This window comes from Silurus aristotelis (genome assembly GCF_946808225.1).
Source record: "Silurus aristotelis genome assembly, chromosome: 1".
Classification (NCBI taxonomy): Eukaryota; Metazoa; Chordata; class Actinopteri; order Siluriformes; family Siluridae; genus Silurus; species Silurus aristotelis.
Genome location: NC_139574.1, coordinates 1929073 through 1945846, shown reverse-complemented (window position 1 = coordinate 1945846; position 16774 = coordinate 1929073). Strand labels below are relative to the sequence as shown.

At 42.9% G+C, this 16774-nt stretch overlaps 2 protein-coding genes across 4 annotated transcripts in view; both read left to right on the top strand.

The window, feature by feature from the left end:
- The window catches only part of LOC310727127 (uncharacterized protein), a 564745-nt gene that overhangs the window by 537791 nt on the left and 10180 nt on the right, over positions 1-16774 (top strand). The gene's annotated exons all lie outside the window — the stretch shown is intronic.
- Positions 183-15169, top strand: LOC310729983 (uncharacterized protein). 3 transcript variants are annotated; one of them, XM_083548711.1, is made up of 6 exons: positions 183-318; positions 1558-1638; positions 1973-2089; positions 13618-13675; positions 14025-14229; positions 14442-15169. In XM_083548711.1, exons 2-6 carry the CDS (start codon positions 1586-1588, stop codon positions 14894-14896), a joined length of 888 nt encoding a protein of 295 aa, XP_083404837.1. In that variant the 5' UTR covers positions 183-318; positions 1558-1585; the 3' UTR covers positions 14897-15169. The 3 variants fall into 3 exon arrangements, with proteins under 3 accessions (XP_083404837.1, XP_083404838.1, XP_083404839.1); XM_083548712.1 differs by having other exon boundaries at positions 233-1080; XM_083548713.1 differs by having other exon boundaries at positions 236-387.

Here is a 16774-nt window from a genome sequence, read left to right as displayed (position 1 = left end):
ATGCATTTGTTAACTTTATTTGTATGAATTTTAATTGTGGACTTATTTATTAAGTTATTTATTTTCAGACTCTTACAAACATGTTTATTATTCTGTGTGTGTATGTGTGTTTTTAAATATGATACAAACCATTACACTGTGTGTGTGTGTGTGTGTGTGTGTGTGTGTGTGTGTGTGTGTGTGTGTGTGTGTGTGTGTGTGTGTGTGTCCTGACTCCACCACCTGAATTCCTGCTCTTTGGAATAAACAAGTTAAAGTGAAAGTAAAAACTCCATTTTATGAAGAAAGGCAGTGAAACATTTCCAGGAGAAAAACACAGTAAGTCTGTAAATCTAAAGCTAGAAGATGTGAATGTTATGAATCTACACTGGATGAAGAACAGTTCAGGTGATTTTTCCTGAAGTTGGATCTTCCACAGTTTACTGTAGGAATTGATTTGCTGGAAGTGAACCGTTAGATGATCCAGGATTAGATGGAACACACCCCATGTTGGAGTGAAGTAAATATGTGTCCTGCAGTGTTTCTCTCTTTAAGGATCTTTATTTCAAACTCTCCTCCTTTTTCCCAAATGAAGCTCTGGAGCGTGAAAGTGTTTTATTGGGGAAAATCGCGATTTGTTTTCAGATCGTGTTCCTGCAAACAGCCGTCACTAAACACATCATGACTTTCAGGAGACAGGTTCTGATGTTCCTCGACTCGGCGGAAAATCCGCTCCATATCTCCTTTGGTGTGAAAGATGAAGGGAGAATGTAGATGGTGGATGGAAGCAGGGCAGCATGCGGGCTTGGGAATGTGCTGATATCGGGCACAAGCGGCTCGCGGCTCCGCATAGGAGACAGGAGGAGGCGGCGCTAATGGCGGCTCTGAGCCGGATGGTAGTGTGAGAGCAGCGGGGAATCAGGAGGAGGACACCGGGCGCGCTGAGGGGAAGGAGGCTACATTTCTTTCCTGAGGACGGAAACATTCAAAGCTCTGTTTCAACACTGCAGAAAAATGTGGAGAAGTGAAAAGAAGCGCTTTGGCTGAAGGAAGAACATTACAGCCATAAACACAAAGGAAAGAAACGAGATTAAGGAGCAGGTTGGAGTTTAGGAATCAGTTCTGCATCACAGTGAACACAGTCTCCATGTTCAGGGTGCAGAGTGGGGGGGTGGTGCAGAGTGGGGGGGTGGTGCAGAGTGGGGGGGGGGGGTGCAGAGTGGGGGGGTGGTGCAGAGTGGAGCGCATGCGCATTACGTGTTAGTGATAAACTGCAGTTTGAGTGTTTGGGGTATAAAAGGACTTCTGTTTATTTTTTATCAATATATTAATGATTCTTTATGGATTTCTGATTGTATGCAGGTTTTTACATTGTTAATGTGAGGCATTGTCTTTTCCCCCCTTTTCAGGTTGAAATAGTTTTACATATTTTTTAAATCTTGTTCATAATATAATGATTATTATTATGAATATTATTATTATTATTATTATTATTATTATTATTATTATAAGAATTACTATTATTATTATTATTAATAATTACTAAATTGTTTAACCTAGTTCTCTCTCTCTCTGTAGGTGTACAGGTTCCTCTGTAGCAGTAGAAATGTCCTCCAGAATGAGTGAGTCTGTGAAACAGGACATAAAGAAAGATGAGAGGTGAGTGAAGGTTGTGACTCTGTGAAAAATAGAAATGTTCTCACATTCACCAACACTAAACAGATCAGACTCTGATGTGTATCTGTGAAAAGTGACGAGTGAAGAGTTGAATTCAGCAGCTTTGTCTCCAGATGTTCAAAACCAGCTGATGATTAGTGACATTAAGCTACTGAGCAACACGTCTAACCCCAAGTTGTCCCTGTAGCTGGATAAAGTATGAAGGTTAAAGAATGGGATCAGTGTTAATAAGAACATCATCAGATTTTAACTCCAGTTTCATTATTCAGTGTTGCTGCAGAACAGTAATAATGATGCAGTGGTTGTGTGTGTTTAGTCTGATTCAGGGTAAGAGATCAGACTCACCTGAACCCAGCTGTGTGTCCATGAAGAGTGAACAGTCAATGAGTCGTCCAATAAACTTTAAAGACACAGACTGTACTACTGATCTGAGGTGAGGACAGTTGAATGTATGAGTGCAGTGTTTTATCACTCACACTCTCACATAATCAAACATCTCTGTAATATGTGTGTATTCACTGCTTTGTGTTTGTAGTTACACTGTAAATTTGCCAGAGTAAAATTTACTCAATTTGAAGAAAATTTGACTCTATTCCATATAACATTTGGTCCCTCTCCAAAAAGAGTAAAAGTTACTCTTTTGATAGTCATCTATCCAGAGTCAATTATGCTCAATGTAGTGTTAATATTTTACTCTTTCAAGTGATATTTGACTGCATTTAGTGTTTTTTCAAATTAACTCTTGTACTATTTTACACAGTTCTGAGCTACTTGAAATTGACTCTGCTACTTTTTAAGTCTATTCAGAGGTACTTTAACTTTACTCTGCAACAATTGTTTATCCTCAATTCTAAGTGACCTCTAAAGAACTTACTCTATTCAAAGTTATTCTTCTGAATTACACCATTCATGTTTACCCATTAAAAGGACCTAAAATGAAAAACCTGCTGTTCAGTCTTAAAAGAAAAATGAACAAAATAAACTCATGTCTCACAAATTTTATTTTTCAAGCTTATTTTGAAAAAATAAAAATAATAAAAACAATGATTCTGATATGACAAACAGGACGAATTACATGTAATTATATGGTACAATAAACAAATCAGAATCACAACCATAAGACATCAGAATGTCAAACAGTTTGTGGTGCAAGATATCCTTAACATCCAAAACACAAGGTGCTTCTACAGTATGTGCAACGTATGTAAGCATGAATATGTTCAGCTAAACAAACAGTTTTTAGTGCAGTTGTTATTAAAAGGACATGTTCATCTTTGACAACAATATTCTGGATTACATGAAATACAGGCATGTCATTTTGAACCTGAACACAAACTGCTACCCCTGACCGATATATATTTCCTCAGTATTTGGTATTTTGGTTAATTTTACATGGGCACAATAAGTTTCTCAGCCATCTCAGTGCCAACTTCTATTTTATTCAAGGGGACCATTTTCCCAGGACCTCATTTCATGTCATTTGGATCAAATGTTTGCCATATGTACGCCATTTGGCACTGGTGTTTCTTTTCTAATGTTTTCGTTGTTTTTGAAGCTTTTCAGCTGCTTTTTAAACACGTTATGCTTTGCTTCGTAACACATGCACCAACAATGTAGCAGTGGTACAATTTTCTGCATACAACTAGGGTAATGCACCATAAAATGATGCTTTGGCAACAATTTCTTATCAGGGAACAAATGCTTAAACAAACTGTGGTGCTCTGCAATCAGGTGTTTCAAATAAATGGTAATACCAGTGGATATAAATGAAGAAAACACTATACTGACTATCTGAAGCAATAAAATTAACAAATGCCAGTGCTGATCATTAGGACACACAATATCTCCAAAAATAATGGGCAGATAACGCAGTAAACACCAGCTCTAAATGGCATTCAAGCCCAAGTCATTGGAACCCTCTCTTAATTCTACACCAGGAGGTTTGATGTTTTGTTCCATAAAGCCATAGTTAAAACTCTGAATTCTTCTGTGTATTTCTGCTGATATGGTGTAATTGCCAATCAGGTGCTGAATAAGAAATTTCATCTCATATTGTGCAACCCCCTCTAATATATCATGCATAATATCAACTGAAAAACTGTCTACTATATTTGTTTTAGGGGTACAGACTGAGTTTGAAATTGTGTTTGGTAAATCACCTACATCCCCTAATAAAATGGAGTTGGCAGTGGATGAGCTTTCACCAGAATTGAGGCATGAACTGTCAATTGCACAACATTTGCTCAGATGCTTTCGTTATCCAGAAAAACTAAGGTAAACATGTGAACAAACCTCTTTGAGCACATTTTAACTTAAGTATTTTCCCTGAACAAAGGCCATGGACTTACTTATAGTGCCTCATAATGGAATTGGCATCGGCATGCCCCCTTTTACAAATGAAACAAATAATCTGGTTACTGGAGCATTCTAGCTCTCAACTCAGCCACTCTGGGATTCACTTTGGTGAATTCAGCATCTAGATCAGTGGTTTGCAGAAAGCTATACACATTGGTCAGTTGCTAAAAGTATGAGGTGCCAAAGACAAAGTGAGCTTTGAAAAGCTCATCAACACAGGCCAGTGAATTAGAGGCCTTGCATGGTAGAGCATGTTGGTCAATTACAATAAACCAACTCTGAATGCTACTTTTCTTTGGTCCAACAGCAAGTAGATACGGCTGGAGACTTTCTTCAATTCTATCCAGGTGTCCTTGGATACTGGTACCAGTCTGTGAAAGAATGAAAAAATATTAGAGCCAACGTGGCCTAACTGTTTATGTTAATATGCAGCATGAGTAAATATGCATTGATGTCTTCCACTAAAGTTTCTGTACATACTTTCAAGAGATTCCTATAGATTGTTACTAAGTATGTGTGAAGTAGAAAAGAATGAAAGAATTTGGAGGACAGATGATCTTTAAGTACCTGTCTGAGAAATAAGCAAGTTCAAGGTCACACAGTAAAGGAACAGTATACAAAAGTGTCAATTAATCTGCTCCATTCACCTTGATGAATTTCACAAGATTATCACATGCTTGTATAGCTGAGATTTATCCCGGTCTATTGACTTGAAGGTGGCAAAAGGTGAACCAGAATCAGAATTGACGACATGTCGCTGTCCCATCCTGGAGACATGGAAAACAAAGTGATTTCTTTTATAGGCCTGTAAGTTTGGTTTTTAGCTAGAAGGTGTTGAACATACCATCCTACTCAGTTTCACTTGACGTAACATTACTTGGAAGATTAGCCTGTATAAATACATTAACTAGTATAAACAGTATTGACTAATTATGATCAGTCTTGACTACATGTGTACGATGTCATACAGTTAAACTGTATCTACAAGACATAAACCATGCTTTTGTTATTCAGAGCTCCAAATGAAAACAATTTCAGATTGTAAATCTGCAACTCCTGTATGTGGCCCTTGTGCATAAAAGGGTAGATCAGGGTAGAAACGTTAGAGAAACAAGTGATTTTTAAACAGTTTACCTATTACAAGTCGGTAAGAGACATGCATGTCTAATGGGTAAAGTTGTGCCAACCCTTTGCCATGAATGCTTAATTTCATCTTAGTTAACTTAAGCTATAGCTGTCAGAGAATTCAGGTTATAGGATCCAAGGCAGATGCAAAAGGAGCAGGGGAGAAAAGCTGTGCAGAGCCGAATCGGGAAGCCGATTCAGGGAGCCGATTCAGGAAGTCGATTCAGGGAGCCGATTCAGGGAGCCGATTCAGGGAGTCGATACAGGGAGTCGATACAGGGAGCCGATTCAGGGAGTCGATACAGGGAGTTGATACAGGGAGCCGATCCTACGCGGAGGGCGAGAATGCCGAGCCGGAAGTGGGGGCGCGTTCAGCGCGAGGCGGAAACCTAAACGCGCGTTCAGCGCGAGCTGAGCCGAGCCGGAAGCCGGAGCGCGTACAGCGCGAACAGAGCAGAGCCGAGCAGGAAACCGGAGCGCGTTCAGCGCGAGCAGAGCAGAGCCGAGCCGGAAACCGTAGCGCGTTCAGCGCGAGCCGAGCCGAGCCGAGCCGGAAACCGGAGGACAGAATAGTCAGGTCAGAAACAAACAAAACAGAGAATACGCTGGAGAGTGATCAGGGCAAGCCTAAAGACAATCTGGCACTGACTGTAGGATTCAGGCGTCCTTATAAGTGAAAGAGAACTGGAAGCGGCCAAAGAAAAGGCCCCATCTGGCCTGTCGGGGGTTGAGCCGCTTAGCCGATTGGAGGTACTCAAGGTTGCGATGATCCGTCCAGACCAGAAAGGGGACCTCCACACCCTCCAACCAATGGCACCATTCCTCCAAGGCCAGTTTGACGGCAAGGAGCTCCCTCTTACCCACCGGGTAGTTACGTTCTGAGGAGCTAAGGCGCCTGGAATAAAAGGCGCAAGGATGCAGGCGGTTATCCTCAGGGCAGACCTGGGAGAGCACCGCCCCTACGCCGGAGGCGTCGACTTCAACAACGAACTGCCGAGCCGGGTCAGGAAAGATAGGCGCCTCCTTGAATTGCCGCTTAAGCCCCAGAAATGCCTCCTCAGCCCCGGGGCCCCAAACGAACGAGCGGAGGGAAGACGTCAGAAGGTGGAGGGGTGCCGCCACCGAACTATAGCCCTAAAGTGTCGGTGGGGAGGCAGGGAGGTAGCCAAGGCCTTACTGAACTCGCGCGCAAGGCCATGATAGATCGCAGGAACCGATGCTAACTCGGAGTGCTCGGGAGCGACAGCCGGCAGTGGTTTGGGTGGCGGGAGAGCAAGGCAGTGGCCGAAGCAATGCACACCCCAATCCAGAATACGCCCTGTCATCCAATCAACACGTGGATTGTGTTTCTGAAGCCAAGGGAACCCGAGCAAAACGTGGGCTTGGGGAGAGGAGATGAGCAGGAAAGAAAGCCACTCCTGATGTTGTTCCCCCACTGACATGAGTAGAGGCTTAGTGCGGTGCGTGGCCCGGCCTAAAAGGCTGCCGTCTAGGGCTCTGATCAGCAGAGCTTCAGGTAGGGGTACCATGGGAACCAGCAGTCGCTGGGCAAGCTTGAGGTCGATGAATTCAGCATCAGCCCCAGAGTCGACGAAGGCAGCCAATTCTGTGCCTCCGGGGCCAACCTGAAGGTGGACCAAGATAGTGGGTTTGGAGGGAGCAGGGAAGGAGTGGCTCGTGGGTGCTCCCCCCTTTACCGACGAGCCTTGCCTTTTACCGGGCAGGAGGCGGCCATGTGCCCTTTACCTCCGCAGTAGAGGCATAGACCTAGAGACCGACATTTTTCCTTTTTAGCGGGGGTCAGGTGGTGGCGTCCTATCTCCATGGCTGGCGGCAGAGAGAAAGAACGGGTGCCAGAACCCGAGGCACGAGGCGGGGAACAGCTCGCAGTTAAAGGACCGTGAGGATCTAGGCTCTGAGCAGGGTAACCATGCTCCCGGCGGCGTTCCTTTATGCGCCGATCGATGCGTGTAGCCAATGAGATCAGTGAATCCAGATCCTGGGGCGGATCAAGAGCAGCAAGTTCATCCTTAACGGCAGAGGAGAGGCCCTGGAGGAAAGTATCGTAAAGCGCAATGCGATCCCATCCTCTGTCAGTGGCCTGGGTCCGGAACTCAGCCGCGAACTCTGCAACAGAGCGATGCCCCTGTGCGCCCGAGACCAGGGAGCGGGCGGCATCTTGGCGTGGCGTAGATGTGCCGAAGACTTTCCGGAGTTCGGCAGAAAAGGCGGCGAACGATCTGCAGTAGGCTGATTGACTTTCCCACTCCGCAGTGGCCCACATTAGGGCCTGGCCTGACAGAAGGGAAATGACGTAGGCCACCTTGGAGCGCTCTGTACCGAATTGGGAGGGCTGCATGCTAAAAATCAGGTCGCACTGCATAACAAACGATCGGCAGAAGTCCGGGTCGCCCGAAAACCGGGCTGGTTGCGCGAGCTGAGGCTCACGCATGGCCGAAGGGGTGGTAGGACGAGCAGGGGCCGGCCGGGCCGGGGCTGCAGGTGACGACGGCGGCGAAGCACCAGTGGTGAGTCGGTCACCAAAACGTGTGCGCAAAAATCCCATGATTTCCTGCACGCCAGTAGAGAGGTTTTGGATTTGTTGCTCCTGCGCCGCTTGTCGGCAAGACAAGGCTGCTACATCGGTGCTAGAGGCAGGTACATCCACGGGATCCATGTTGGCCAGATTGTTCTGTCAGAGAATTCAGGTTATAGGATCCAAGGCAGATGCAAAAGGAGCAGGGGAGAAAAGCTGTGCAGAGCCGAATCGGGAAGCCGATTCAGGGAGTCGATTCAGGGAGCCGATTCAGGTAGCCGATTCAGGGAGCCGATTCAGGGAGCCGATTCAGGGAGCTGATTCAGGGAGTCAATACAGGGAGCCGATACAGGGAGCCGATTCAGGGAGTCGATTCAGGGAGCCGATCCTACGCGGAGGGCGAGAATGCCGAGCCGGAAGTGGGGGCGCGTTTAGCGCGAGCCGGAAACCTAAACGCGCGTTCAGCGCGAGCTGAGCCGAGCCGGAAGCCGGAGCGCATACAGCGCGAACAGAGCAGAGCCGAGCAGGAAACCGGAGCGCGTTCAGCGCGAGCAGAGCAGACCCGAAAACCGTAGCGCGTTCAGCGCGAGCCGAGCCGAGCCGGAAACCGGAGGACAGAATAGTCAGGTCAGAAACAAACAAAACAGAGAATACGCTGGAGAGTGATCAGGGCAAGCCTAAAGACAATCTGGCACTGACTGGAGGATTCAGGCGTCCTTATAAGTGCCAGAAAATTAGACGCCAATTCCGTGCAGCTGGTTGGGAGGGGGTGTTTCCTCGGTGATTGAGGCGGTAATGCCAGCAGTGCACAAGCGGGCTGACAATAGCACAATATAGTTACCTTCTTCAACTTGGATGATGGTCTCTTGCATTTTGGATGAGGTCTTGGAGCTCACAAGTGTGTGTGAAGCCACAGCTCTGGGCAATAACCTTTGGTTTTATGCTGGTGGACCACTTCTCTAACAACTTTGCAGAGGTTACATCACCAAATAGAAGTCTAAAATCTTGATCAATCTGCCAAAGATAATAAAAGTCAGTCCCACAGTAGGAACTAAGTTTGTTTACGGCAGAACAATATTACTTGATTTTATCTTTATAAGTCTCACATACCAAGCCTGGTATATCCTGGAATCGTGGGAAAATTATTAAAATATCAGTTGACTGGCGATAGGCGAGTGTTAACCTCATATTTTCCTTTACCACTGCCTCGTCAGCTGTATGCTTCATCAGGGCAATTGCTTTCTGACACTGAAGTTCATCATTTAAAAAACTATCTCCTTTGCAGGAATACAGTGCCTTGCGAAAGTATTCGGCCCCCTTGAACTTTGCGACCTTTTGCCACATTTCAGGCTTCAAACATAAAGATATAAAACACAAAAACACAATGCAATTCCTTCTGTCCTTCTCTATACTTCTCTATCAACATTCTCAAAGCAAATAAGGCATCTGTGGTGCTCTTTCTCGGCATGAAACAATACTGCTTCTCACAGATGGTCACCTCTTCTCTCAGCCTGGCTTCCACTACTCTTTCCCATAATTTCATGTTGTGACTGATTATCTTCCCCTGTAGTTACTGCAGGTCTGCACATCTCCCTTATTCTTAAAGATCGGTACCAGCACACTCCTTCTCCATTCCTCAGGCATCTTCTCACCTTCCAGAATCTTGTTAAACAATCTGGTTAAAAACTCCACTGCATCTCTCCTAAACATCTCCATGCTTCTACTGGTATGTCATCTGGTCCAACCGACTTTCCACTCTTCATCCTCTTAATCGCTGCTCTCACTTCCTCCTTACTAATCCTATCCACTTCCTGCTTCACCAACTCCACATCATCCAACCTTCTCTCTCTCTGATTTTCCTCATTCATCAGCTGCTCAAAATACTCCCTCCACCTTCTCAACACACTCTCCTCACTAGTCAACACATTTCCATCTCCATCCTTTATTGCTCTAACTTGCAGTACATCCTTCCCAGCTCGGTCCCTCTGCCTGGCCAATCGGTACAAATCCTTTTCTCCTTCCTTAGTGTCCAACCTCTTATACAGCTCCTCATATGCCTTTTCCTTGGCTTTCGCCACATCCCTCTTTACCTGCTGCCGCATCTCCTTGTACTCCTGCCTACATTTCTCATCACTCTGTCGATCCCAATTCTGTTTTGTTAACCTCTTTCTCCTTATGCTCTCCTGCACTTCCTCATTCCACCACCACGTCTCCTTGTCTTGCTTTCTATTTCCAGATGTCACACCAAGTACTTTTCTAGCTGCCTCCCTCATCACTCCTGCAGTAGTTTCCGAATCCTCCAGCACCTCTTCACCACCACCGAGCTTCTGTCTCAAAATCTACCACCATCTGCCCTTCCACATTCCTCTCCTTAAAACCATACCTACCATCACCTCCTCATCACCTCTGTTCCCTTCACCTACATGCCCATTGAAGTCTGCACCAATCACCAATCGTTCATTTCTAGGTACACCTTCTACCACTTCATCTAATTCACTCCAGAATCTTTCCCTCTCCTCCATCTCACATCCGACTTGTGGAGCATAGGCACTGATGACATTTATCATCATCCCTTCAACTTCCACCTTCACGAATAATCACCCTATCAGAAACTCTCTTCACCTCCACTACACTCTTACTGTACTCTTCCTTCAGAATCCCCCTACACCATTTCTCTTTCCATCCACACCATGATAGAACAGTTTAAACACCTCCAATGTTCCTGGCCTTACTCCCTTTCCACTTGGTCTCCTGAACACACAGCATATCTACTTTTCTCCTCTCCATCATATCAGCTACCTCTCTCCCTTTACCCGTCATAGTACCAACATTTAAAGTACCAACCCGAACCTCTACTCTCCTACACTGCTCCTTTCCCTGCCGTCTCTGTAGACGTCTTCCTCCTCTCCTTCTCCTCCTTCAGCCAACAGTAGCCGAATTTCCACCGGTACCCTGTCGGCTAACGATACCTGTGGCGGTCGATGGTAACCCGGGCCTCGACCGATCCGGTATGAATTTCTTAATCGTGATCCGCATATTTGATTTGGCACATGTTTTACGCTGGATGCCCTTCCTAACACAACCCTCCCCATTTATCCGGGCTTGGGACCGGCACTAAGAGTGCTCTGGTTTGTGCCTCCCTAATGGCTGGGTTATATCCCAGAATGACATTTAAATTTGCCAACCATTAGAGATTATGAAAAACATGTTCACATTCAAAAAGAAAAGCAATTATATTTTGTAGAGATACTATAACATGTGACCTCATTCTCACTACAGAACAAAATAATACTACAAATATAAATGTTAAGATGAGTAAAATAATTAAATAATGCAAAAGTTGCATATTCATTAAAAAAAAATGTTATAAAATGTTAATCAAGCCTTGCAGCCAAGCACTGATTAAACATCAAATCTTGCACCTGTTTGTGGTTGCCATGGGCATTTCATCTGATCCTCCAAGGCTTTTTTTGTTTTAATTCTCCATGCCAAAAATCCACTTCCATCTTCTGCATTGTAATAATGCTCCTATGACCAGAACAAACAGACCTAAAAGTTACACATTACTAAACTAAGAAAATAAATACCACTTCAATGATACTGTAAATAATATTTATTTTGAAAGATGCAGTAACTCCTCCTTCTGTAAATCAAATAGATTGAGAGGCAACAGCTACTAACATAGCCATCAGAAACATTAATTTACAAGGTAACAACCAACCTTACAAGGTATAAACAACCTACCCATGTTCATTTGTCAAATGTGCTACCAAGATTTTCACCATGTCACGTCTTCGGCTATCTGAGAGACTTTTAGTGCGAGCAAATTCACTTGCAATCTTTTCACCTCCAGGGCTGGTCTTTAGGATATTTTCGATCATCTGAAAGAGGGGATGATATAATATTGAGCAAAGATGAGAAAATAACAACTGGCAACTGTATATAGTTTCAAATATCTTTAATATTTAAGTAATTCCATATAGATGTAATTCAGAGACAAGATTAGTGAACCTTACTTGAGCAAGATGTTCCTCTGCTTGATTTTTTTAGGAGGACTTCTAATCAAAATTGCTGTGTCGTCAGACTCTGATGTGCCATCGGTATCTCCTACTGAGCTTGAGCTTAAAGAATCTTCAATATTAACCATACCTATAGTCTGATTAACTGTTCATACTATTTTTAAATCATGTTATACAGCTATTGAGAATTAGTACAATAGACACATTAGTCTATGCAATAATAAATTGGTGAGTATTGCTGAAAATGAACACAAAAATGTATAAGCATGTAAAACATTTTTTGCCTGGGATCAAAATTTCTAGGACACCAAGGTCTGGTCGTGTCAGCAGGTATTCAAATGCTTCCTCATCAACCTCAGTCCTCGAGTCATCAAAGACTTTTACATCCATTATAGGAAGATCAAATTTCTTGCCAACTGAAGGATGACAAACCATTACCAAATTAACAAAAACCAGCAATGCCAAAGGAAGTTAAAATTATTTTTATACCCCATAAGATACAACCATAAACTTAGTTTAATACTATTAACATTTTTAGAAGGAAAAGTATTAATGATAATAACAATGTTAACATTTCTTCTCTTACCACATTCCAAAAACATTTGAAATGCAAAAGGTTTTGAAGAAAAAATATATTTTTTACTATCTTTGGATCTTTGGACAACGTTGCTGTCAGACATTCAACATGAATTATATTTCTTCACTGGTGTGTTTTTAATTTGTAATAACTGTTCAACAGTTTATGCATGGTGCTAGCATGCTAGCCGTATTCAGACCATTTTTCTCATGGATGTCTGAAAATGTAATCCGAATGGCACCTCAGTGATAAAACTCATGCATTCAGATGGTGATTTATTCACGATTTAGGAGCGGGTTTTGTATGAATAAAAGTGTCTATATAAAAAAAAGTGCAACCTCATTGCACGGTGTTCCACAATAATGGCACTGAGGAGTTTGCAAATTCAGTGTGAGCGCCCTAACATTCGCAAAAAAATATTCTTTAAATAATGATCAAAAGCCCAACAACGAGCTTGTGAATGAAAGGGTACAACATTCTGGATTTAGACGGCAAAAAAACCCCGAATAGCCCCTGTAAATATTGATAATACCTTACATTACAGTGAGAAATTTGAGTCTGAATAGAGCTAATGCACATCAAAATGGCCTCCAGCAATCCAGTTAAGGATCCAGTTTAACTCTTTACCGAGTCAAGTACATGTGGTGCACAACTCGATCCTCGCCACAATAATTTAGCTTACAAACATTAAATAAACAGTTGGCAATTTCACTGGTGCCATTTAACGTTTGTTACATTTGTAATCTATATACAGAGGAACCCGGTTATGTCGATGTCCTAGGGGGTCGCCAAAAAGCATCGAGATAACCGATGATCGAGATAAACGAAAATCTAAATGGCGGCAGTATATTAACGCGCTTGAAATTTCTTTATGTACATGATGTGCATTAATAAATGAAAATGTACATGCACGTGTTTCTGAAGGGTTTTTACATAACAGCGTTGCTGCGATTTGTTTGATGAAGTCATGCTATAAAAATACATACAGTACATGTTTATCTGTCAGGAATCCACCTGCCACGCCCCCTTCAGCCCCCTTCAGCGTGTCAGGTGTTTTCTCGGCCGCTTTCTCTGAAGCGTCTCTTCTAATTCCACAAGTTGCACCGCTGGATGACCGTGTAGAGTACCGCAAATTAATTAAACTTTGTGAGGAAACAATGAGGAGGAGTCACAGTTACTCTGAAATTTTGCTCTCACTCTACTGACACATTTTACTCTGTACACTCAAAATAGAGCAAAACAACTATTTTTGAGGAAAAGAACATTGTGTCTGGAAAAATTACTCTGCCATTTTTCCTGTGTATGAATATGATTTATAGTCTTTTAACAAGTGTTTCATTTGTTCACAGACTGCAGAAGAAGAAATCAAATATCACTGAGAAGAAACATTTGGAGGCCATATTCAAGGTGTGTGTGTGTGTGTTTGTGTGTGTGTGTGTGTGTGTGTGTGTGTGTGTGTGTGTGTGTGTGTGTGTGTGTGTGTGTGTGTGTGTGTCACACACTATGTGAAGGAACAAAATCCTGAGCAGCAGTAGGAGAGAACACGAGTGTGTTGTGTTTCCTCAGTGGTTTCGACATCTTTTTCATTCTGCTTCTCTCATTCTTCTTGTTTGTTCCTTGCTTTCTTCCAAATTGTTTTTTGTGAAGTTGAATCATCAGCATTTTCATAAATCCCTTTGCATCCTTCTTCTACTTATGTTACATTATAGTGTTTGATATAAGTATAGTGGGTTATTTTGCTTCTGTTACAAATCAGGATCTGGAGCACAAAGTCATCAGTCTGCTACAGAATGAACTGAAGAGATATAAGAAGCTCCTGAGTCCAGATTACCCAGCATGCTCTGAGAGGGAGGTGGAGGATGAGGAGGATCAGAGCAGTGTCAGAGAGGGAGTGCTGAAGATCACACTGCACTTCCTGAAGAACATGAAGCACACAGATCTCGCTAACACACTGCAGAACAGTAAGAGCTCATGGGGTTCTAACATCACTTTATCTTCAGAGGAAGGAAACTGCTGTACATTTATTAAACACATCTCATCATAATGATGTGCTTTTATCAACACAATATAATAACACATCAGTACTGACATTCCATATGATATACAGCTATGAAAATATCAGTAGCTCACAGAGATGATCAGAGAGTTTACATTTTATTCTTCTTTTTATCAGAACTCGTCTCTGTGCACCAGCAAAAACTCAAATCCAAACTGAGAGAGAAATGTCAAAGAATTACTGAAGGAATCTCACAGCATGGAAGCTCAGCACTTCTGAATGAGATCTACACAGACCTCTACATCACAGAGGGTTGGAGTGGAGACGTCAATAATGAACATGAGGTGAGACAGATTGAGACAGTGTCCAGGAGACCAGCAACACAGGAGACACCCATCAAATGTAATGATCTCTTTAAAGACAAGTCCATCAGAAGTGTGCTGACTAAAGGAGTTGCTGGAATTGGAAAAACAGTCTCTGTGCAGAAGTTCATTCTGGACTGGGCTAAAGGAAAAGCAAATCAGGACGTCACCTTCATGTTTCCACTCCCCTTTAGAGAGCTGAATCTGATGAAGCAGAAACATCTCAGTCTGATGGATCTTCTTCTTCACTTTTTCCCAGAAATAAAATAATTACGATTAATAGACTGTGAGAGGAATAAAGTGGTGTTGATCTTTGATGGTCTGGATGAGTGTCAAATTCCTCTAAATTTCCAGAACAATGAGAGATTGTGTGATGTGACAGAATCAGCCTCAGTGGATGTGCTGCTGACGAACCTCATCAAGGGGAATCTGCTTCCCTCTGCTCTCCTCTGGATCACCTCTCGACCAGGAGCAGCCAATCAGATCCCTCCTGAGTGTGTAGACCAGGTAACAGAGGTACAAGGGTTCAGTGATCCTCAGAAAGAGGAGTACTTCAGGAAGAGGATCAGTGATCAGAGCCTGGCTAATAAAATCATCACACACATGAAGTCTTTCAGAAGCCTCTACATCATGTGTCACATCCCAGTCTTCTGCTGGATCTCAGCCACTGTTCTAGAGAGAATGTTGGGTGAAGCAGAGAGTGGAGAGATCCCCAAGACCCTGACGCAAATGTTCACACACTTCCTGATCTTTCAGATCAAACACAAACACCAAACGTACCATCAGAAATGTGACTCTGATCCTCAGCAGACCAGAGACAGTATCCTGGCACTGGGAAAACTGGCTTTCCAACAGCTGGAGAAAGGAAACCTGATCTTCTATGAGGAAGACCTGAGAGAGTGTGGCATTAATGTCAGAGAAGCATCAGTATACTCAGGAGTGTGTACTCAGATCTTCAGAGAGGAGATTGGGCTTCACCTGGGGAAGGTGTTCAGTTTTGTACATCTGAGTGTTCAGGAGTTTCTGGCTGCTTCATACACATTTCTCTCATTTATCAACAAAAAGAGTAAAAAACAACAAATAAACAATCTGTCAGATCTTTTCACCAAATCAAACATGTCTGATTTCCTGAGGTGTGCAGTGGACAAGACCTTACAGAGTAAAAATGGACACCTGGACCTCTTCCTCCGCTTCCTTCTGGGTCTCTCACTGGAGGCCAATTAGACTCTCTTACGAGACCTACTGCCCCAGACAGGAAGTAGCTCTCACAGCAAACAGGAAACAGTCGAGTACATCAAGGAGAAGATCAGAGAAAATCCATCTCCAGAGAAATCCATCAATCTGTTCCACTGTCTGAATGAACTGAATGATGATTCTCTAGTACAGGAAGTACAACGTTACCTGAACAGCAGTAATTCCAGGTGTCTCAGTGGAGTCAGACTCTCTCCTGCACAGTGGTCTGCTCTGGTGTTTGTGTTGCTGAACTCAGAAGAGAATCTGGATGTGTTTGATTTGAGTAAATATGACAAATCAGATGAATGTCTTCTGAGGCTGCTGCCAGTGGTCAAAGCATCCAGAAAAGCTCAGTAAGTGATTTTAAAATGATTTCATAAATGTGTTACTAATTCCATAAACGTAGTAATTATTTGAAATGAACACTAATGACACTGCACTGATTAGGATCATGATTTTATATATATATATATATATATATATATATATATATATATATATATATATATATATATATATATACACACACAGCGGTACCTTGACCTACGAGTGAATTAATGTGTGAGTTTTCCGAGGTACGAGCGGTCAATCGGTAGATTTTTTGCTTTGTTACGCAAGCAAATAATTAGGGTATGAGCTCAAGACGTCGCTGCTAGATGGCGAAGCGAAGCCAGAACGCAAAGACTGTAACAAAAATTACGATAAGCAAAGAAGAAAAAGTAATTAAAAAATGTAAAGGTTAGGGATCCGTAGTGTACAGTTGTAGAGTTTTCCCTCCTGCTCCGCCTATCTCCTCTATCTAAAGTTATTACGCAGGACAATAATATTATATAAAATAAGAAGTGTCCTTAAGTTTGATTTATTTCACACTCAATCAATGATTTACCTAAAAACACAAATCAATCAAAATAAATG